This window comes from Brassica napus, chromosome C1 (genome assembly GCF_020379485.1).
Source record: "Brassica napus cultivar Da-Ae chromosome C1, Da-Ae, whole genome shotgun sequence".
In the NCBI taxonomy this organism is placed as follows: Eukaryota; Viridiplantae; Streptophyta; class Magnoliopsida; order Brassicales; family Brassicaceae; genus Brassica; species Brassica napus.
The window spans coordinates 19,104,314-19,111,603 of NC_063444.1; the positions used below are offsets into that span (position 1 = coordinate 19,104,314).

At 34.0% G+C, this 7,290-nt stretch overlaps 1 protein-coding gene across 1 annotated transcript; it reads left to right on the forward strand.

Annotated features, from left to right (window-relative positions):
* The first annotated feature begins 266 nt into the window (after positions 1 to 266).
* On the forward strand, positions 267 to 1,786 carry LOC106370032. The gene is made up of 2 exons (XM_048743749.1): positions 267 to 1,465; positions 1,627 to 1,786. The coding sequence occupies exons 1-2, from the start codon at positions 267 to 269 to the stop codon at positions 1,784 to 1,786; spliced, it is 1,359 nt and encodes a 452-aa protein (XP_048599706.1).
* The last annotated feature ends 5,504 nt before the right edge of the window (positions 1,787 to 7,290 follow it).

Genomic DNA, 7,290 nt, shown 5'->3' on the forward strand with positions numbered 1-7,290 from the left:
ATTTGTTCTGCGGGAAGTTTTTCAAGGATAAAAAGAAAATGAGCACAAAGTTGAGATTGCATGCAGTTAGTAAAAGCTTTGAGTTCCACACAGAATATTCAGACAAAACACGTTATATTCTTAGATGCGTGGATGAAAAATGCAGTTGGTGTTTTCGTGCAAAATCAGTTAAAGGATCTCAGAGTTTTTTTGTTCAACATTATGTATCTAAACATACTTGTGACACTTCTCTGAGCAGTATAAGTCATCGGCAAGCTACTGCGAAAATGTTGGGAACTATGGTTAGCAATCATTATGAAGGAGGAAAGATTGGGATGAAACCTAAACAGATCATGGAAAAAGCTAGAAAAGATCATGGTGTTGTGATTTCATATTCAAAGGCTTGGAGGCCTCAAGAGCACGGCCAAGATATAGCTAGGGATACTCCTGATGACAGTTATGAAGCTTTGCCCAGCTGGTTTCACATGATAAAAGAGAAGAATTCAGGTTCTGTGACTTTTATTGAAGTTGATTCTGTTGGGAAATTCAAATACGCATTTTTGTCGCTTGGTCCATCTATCAGAGGGTTTAAGTTGATGGGGAAGGTACTTTCTGTTGATGGTGCCCATCTGAAAGAAAAGTATAAAGGGACTCTACTTGCTGCCACAACACAAGATGGTAATTTTCACTTGTATGCTATAGCTTTTGCTATAGTTGATTCTGAGAATGATGCCTCATGGAGTTGGTTTATGAAATGTCTGAAAACCATCATTCCTGATGAAGAGGATTTGGTTTTTGTCTCTGATCATGCAACCTTTATTGAAAATGCTTTTTTACAACATTATCCGCTTGCTCACCATGGAATCTGCGTCTTTCACTTTGAAAAGAATGTTCTGGACAATTTCAAGAGTTCAACACTTATCCCTTTGGTTGTTGAAGCTGCTTATGCCTACACCAAGGATGATTTTGATTGCTATTTTCATGAGATTGAGGCGTCCGACATTGTATTAGCATATTATCTTCGTAAAGCAGACTTCAGGAAGTGGTCTCGAGCTTATTCTCCTGCTAATCGCTTCAACATCATGACGTCAAACTTGGCTGAATCTATAAATTATTTGTTGAAAGTGAGTCGTGAGTATTCAATAGTCTGTCTTTTTGACACTATTAGGATGATAATGACTAGGTGGTTCACTGAACGACGTGAGCAAGGAGTTCGTCACATCCACCTTGTCACTCTCGATGTGGGGAACAAGTTGAAGGAGCTATATGATTTTACGTCTCACTTTCTCGAAGTTTCCAAAATCAATGATTCAGAGTTTGAGGTTAAGGGAAATACAAGAGATCAAGTGGTGAATTTTCAAACAAGGCATTGTTCATGCTTTGTGTTTGATGTTGAGAAGTTTCTTTGTGCTCATGCAATTGCCGCTGCAAAGGCTGGAAATAAGCATGAAAATGATTATGTCGATGAGTTTTTCTCCAATGAAAGGTGCGTTCTCTCAGCTATTGTGGTAATACATTACCACGTTTATATATGTTTATATAATTGATCGAATTTATAAGGTTTTACAAACATTATTGTACAACACTTCTTTTTCATTTTTCTTTCTTGGTTGTACCTTTATCTAATTCTCTTAATTTTCTTATTAGGTTTACACTAGCATATTCAGAGAGTGTATATCCTGTTGGTGATAAAGCATATTGGGATATTCCTCCCCATGTAGCTTCGTTTGTTTGTCGCCCTCCATCTACACGCTTTCCTAGTGGCAGGAGGAAAAAAAAAGAGGATACCAAGTTCGTGGGAGTATGAAAAATATCGGCGCATATCCAACCCATCACCCAAGTCTTACAAATGTAGCAGATGTGGACATAAAGGACACAACAAAAGTAGTTGTGTAGTGCCTATTTGATAACAGAGTAGTATAAAAACTTGTGTGCAATTGATTATTTTATATGATGATATAAGAGAGAATTGGAATCCCATAGCTTTTGGGGAACCTTTATTATTACATTTATCATTTTATAATGCTTTATAAAGTTTACAGGTGTCTAATAAAAGTTATGTTACTTATTATACGAAATGTGTGGTTACATTAACCACCCTTTATAAAACATTAGGATTCAGATTAATTGCAGAAATTATATGTTCTTTTGATATCTTAGCTTACATGCATGAACATAAATAAAATATGTTTCCTTATCAAAGGATTAAGGTACAAACCAAAAGATATTTTTCTCATCATGGAGGATTAAGGTAAATTATATGTTCTTTTGATATCTTAGCTTACATGCATGAACATAAATAAAATATGTTTCCTTATCAAAGGATTAAGGTACAAACCAAAAGATATTTTTCTCATCATGGAGGATTAAGGTACAAGACAACAAATGTTCCTCATTGAAGACATCAACAAAAGATAACACTAAAACTGAAAAAGTTTCATTGATATTAATTAAAAGCACTAAAAACTGAAAAGAGCTTCATTTCTTCAAATTCGTCATGCTTCTAATCGGCTTTTTTCAGATCTTCCAATACACGTCCTATCACATCACCGGCTGAATCTTCTTGTTTCTTTTGTCTTTTTGATTTGGAGGTATCAACGTTAGGTTCCATTTATAAGTATAACAATTAAGAAAATCAGAAATGATAATTGGATGTAGTCAATGAAATTTGAAAAAATATTTTATAAACCATTATACACAGAAATATTTAACTTATTTCCTCTTTCACGTTTCTTTGTAAACTTCACGGGCTTTTTAGATGCATCCTCATTCACTTCTCCATCCTTCAATTTTAATGACACAATAAGTAAAGTTACATAGAGTATATTAAACATTTAAAAAGTCAATCAGTTTATAAAGACTTATAAATCAGGTTACTTCATTGGTTTTTGGATTTTCACTCTCTTTAGCACCGATTTCTGCATCATCTTCTACTTGTTGTTGTACTTCACGCGGAGGTTTTACACTTTTCTTCTTTCCCTAATATTACAAGAAAAAAAAATAACTTAGCAATTTCGAATTTAATAACAGCCTTTGTAAATCATAAATGATAATTGAATGTAGTCTATGAAATTTGAAAGAACATTTTATAAACCATTATACACGGAGATATTTACCTTATTTCCTCTTCCACGTTTCTTTGTAACCTTCACGGGCTTTTTGGATGCATCCTCATTTACTTCTCCATCCTTCAATTTTGATGACACAATAAAAAAAATTACATAGAGTATATTAAACATTTAAAAAGGTTATCAGTTTATAAAGATTTATAAATCAGCTTACTTAATTGGTTTCTGGATTTTCATCTCCTTTAGCACCGACGTACACATCTGCGTCATCTTCTACTTGGTGTTCCTCTTCCTCTTGTGTTTTTCCCTATTTAAAAAAAATGATTACATATTTATAATGATTTATAAATATAAAACGGTTGTTCAGTTTATAAAGAGTTATAAATAAGCTTACTTCATTGACTTTTGTTGTGTCACTTTCTTTAGCACCGTGTTCGACTTCTGTATCATCTTCTACTTGATGGTCTACTTCACCTGGAGGTCTTATACCTTTCTTCTTTCCCTAATATTACAAGACAATAACCTTAGCGATTTCCTGTCTTTTGGCATCTATATAATTTTGTAAAACTTCTGTGTCACCAACTTCATAATCAGCATTTTGTCCATTTACCTGAAAAATTATATGTCAATACAAATACATTGTATTAAGAATATGGAGACGTTATAGATAAGCATATGAATCTTTCTTTTCATTTACAACAGGAAACAAATATTGAAAATAGTTTACCTTCAATATTTCTCCACGAATGTTCAAAAAACCTTCAAGGTACTTCATTTTTTTTTCAAGAGACACTACCTTCTTAGTGAGGAATTCAATCTTTTCTTGATCAGTTGCATCAATCCCAGGAGCAGAATTATTTTCGTCCACTTCAGCTTCAGCAACGGCAATGTCGACACTTCCATTAAGCCAATCTTGTCTCTTCAAACGATAAACTCTTTTGACAAGATTGACAACTCTTCCAAATTCACTGTCAACATCTTCAACCAAGTCGCTATGCAATTCGGGATCTCCAAGGATACATTTGACATCAACCTGACAAGTGTTTGCATATGATCAAACAATCGATAAAAGAAGAATACAAAGATTAAAACAGTTTTATAAAACATTATAAAAGGTTACCTTTTCCATTTTGTCGAATCTGTTAACCTCTTCAATAGTAAGCGATTTGGTTTCTATCCAATGCAAGCACAAGGGAAACTGAATTTCATCATCCCTAATACCAAAGAACGTGCCTAGTTGATTCACAGAAGATAACGCCCATAGCTGAAGTGGATATATAAAGCCACAAATCGCATATTGATCTTTCTCCGTCAACTTTTTATAGGCAAAGCTCTCCACTTCTTTTCGTAAATAATCAAAGGCCAAATTCCCCTAGGGATACTTGCAAAACTCTTTGAAATTTCTACCTCTAAGCAGACGCTCTTCTGGTATACTTGTCACTAGTTTGCTTGCCATTAATATCCCTTCCACAAGGATTGTAGCTCCCAACCTTGATCTCTGATCAGCAGTAAGCTCTGTACTTTTTTTCACAAGTAGATTAAGAAAGGTGTTTAAAGTTTGATTCTTCTTCATCCATGGGTCTTCCTTCTTGTTTTTTGTTGCTGAAGTCTCCACTTCCTCTTCATCTTTGTCAACAACAAAAGGCAGACCCGTTTCCAAGTGGAATTCTCTTAGAGAAAATCTCATTAGTTGTTCTCCAAAAGAAAACCACAAACCCTACTTGCCTATATCAATTCTCCTTAAGAGTAAGTGATGAATCAAATGCCTTGAAAACACCATATGGTTCTGCCTCCTTCCCATCTTAATTACCGGAGCCAAGAATGAATCTTCAAGCTTCTTGAATTTTCTGTCCAAAATGTTTTCAACAGTATCAACCAACTTCAGGTTGGAGCGCTTGTTAATTCTATCCAATACGCCTCCATTTGTACCAGGTTCGGAGATTCTTTTTGGCAAAGCAATCTTATCATCAGATTTACTCATCGTTTCACCTGAAACAATTCAAAATGGTAATGTCAAAGATATGTTTTATAATGATTTATAAAAGTTTTGTTTATCAACACTTGTAAATCATAATATATCAATCTAAAATTGATGAACCACATCAATAACGAAAGAACTAGCAATGAAATATATCGCAAATGACAAAAAAAAAAATCTAATCTACTCTATTCCAAGTTACGACATACTAAACCTAAAGGCCACAACCTCTAACAAAATTATTCAAATATTACACTAATATCAATCACACATCTATTATAGGCAGAGCGAGAAGAAGAATCGCCAAGAAGAACCAATAACATTACCGACGTTAAGAGAAATCGATGGTAATTGAAATCCACCAGTGAAAAGTAGATTTTTGTAATAAAAAAAATGGAGAACGGCGGAATATAAAAACAGATCAAAAGATGTGGTTGTGGATTTGTATCGGAAGAAACGCGAACGGAGGAAGACGATGAAAGGTCCCGTCTTTTTACCCTTAATTGTGACGGTTTTATCTCTAAGGCCCAATTTCGATTATCAATGTTTAAGGCCCAGGTATATATGGTTTAATGCTTAGAAAACAATACTATGGTTTTATAAACTATTATAGATTTACAAGCTCTTGTAAACTATTTATATGCTCTTATAAATTATTTATTGGTATTTATAAATTATTATATATAGATTCATAAGTCTTTATAAATTAATTATTGGCAAAATTTGTAAATCATTTTATACAGATTTATAAATCTTTTTAAATTATTTATAGGCCTTTATATATTACTTTATAACTTATTTCATAAATCTTCATAAATCCTTATAAGCCCTTCAAAATAATTGTCAAAATTTTTATATAGATTTAGAAGCCCTTGTAAACTATTTATATGCTCTTATAAATTATTTATTGGACTTTATAAATTATAATATATAGATTCGTAAGTCTTCATAAATTATTTATAGGCTTTTATAAATCCTAATGTACATTTTACCTCGAGGTATATCTTGAGGGTCTATGATTGGAGTAGCTACATCATCCATCATATCATATGATTCATGAGGTAATGGTAACTCCACTCCCTACACATCATTAGTAAAAACATATAGTTTAACGATAAGAAAAAGAAGCCTATGACAACACACAAGGGGGTGATAGTTTAAAACTTACATCTATGGTTTCATGGTTTTGTTTTTCAGTCTCAGTGGCTTCTAAAACAGAAGTGTTACTGTGGCTCTCTTGAGAGGATGTGATTTCGGTGGCATCATCATTCACCGTAACATCTTCATTGGATTCTAAAACAAGTGTGTTACTAGGGCTCTCTTGAGCGGATCTGATTGGTGTGGCAGCATTATTTCCAAACTCTCTCTGAAAAAATGGTGTAGGAAGGTTTTTAATTACACCAAAATTGAATACAACTTATGTGTGAGAAAATACCTTACGTGCGCGAATCAAACTACCACCACCTAGCCACTCCATTGACAGCCTAATCTCAGTGTAATTAAAAACCGCATCCTTTTTTGTGGCATCGAAATACACTTTGTAATTGTTTTCAATGAGAATTTCCGTCACTCGACCTTTGCGCCACCCATGTGTAACAACCACTTCAACAAAGTCGTTCAGACTGTACTCTGCACAAAGATCTCGAGGAGGAGATGGCATGATTTTGCAAATATCAACTGTTGAAGGTTTTCCTTCCGCTTCATCACTCAAATTTTGTGAGCTTGTACATATTTTGATCAAAAAATTTCTTCTATCACCCCCTTGAATCTCTGTAATTACTAATGCTCGGACCCATATTTTTTCCTTTTCACTTTCACTAATTTCACGGGTCATTTCCACCAACTTCCTTGTTCTAAACATGTGCTGACTCAATACCTTCAATTCCAAAACAATCATATATAAGCTAAAGCCCTAAACAATTCAAAATTTTAGAACTTAAAACATAGAAAGAAAACAATACCTTGTTTTTGCTTTTGACCCATTTAGAGCCGATTCAATCAGCATGAGGTCTCAGTTGGCTTCTGATGAATCTCATTATGTCTAGTGGATCATCAAAGTAAACCAAAAAACTACCATCTGGTATTTCAACTATGATAACACCAGTCCACCAACCATTATTAAAATAAGCATCCACCACCGACCCTTCTTTGAATACGACACCCTCATTCAGACACTTTGGCGGGACCGGCCGAATAAAACATCTTTCAATAGTTTCCTTGCAAGGATTTACACCGTCTTCGTGGAGCAAAGTTTTGTAACAAACC

What these genes read in the sequence shown, in the direction of transcription:
- LOC106370032 (XM_048743749.1), top strand. Translation starts at nt 267, where the DNA reads ATGTTGGGAACTATGGTTAGCAATCATTATGAAGGAGGAAAGATTGGG. An exon ending in GAGTTTTTCTCCAATGAAAG is followed by an intron (nt 1,466 to 1,626) that starts GTGCGTTCTCTC and finishes TTTTCTTATTAG; the next exon opens with GTTTACACTAGCATATTCAG.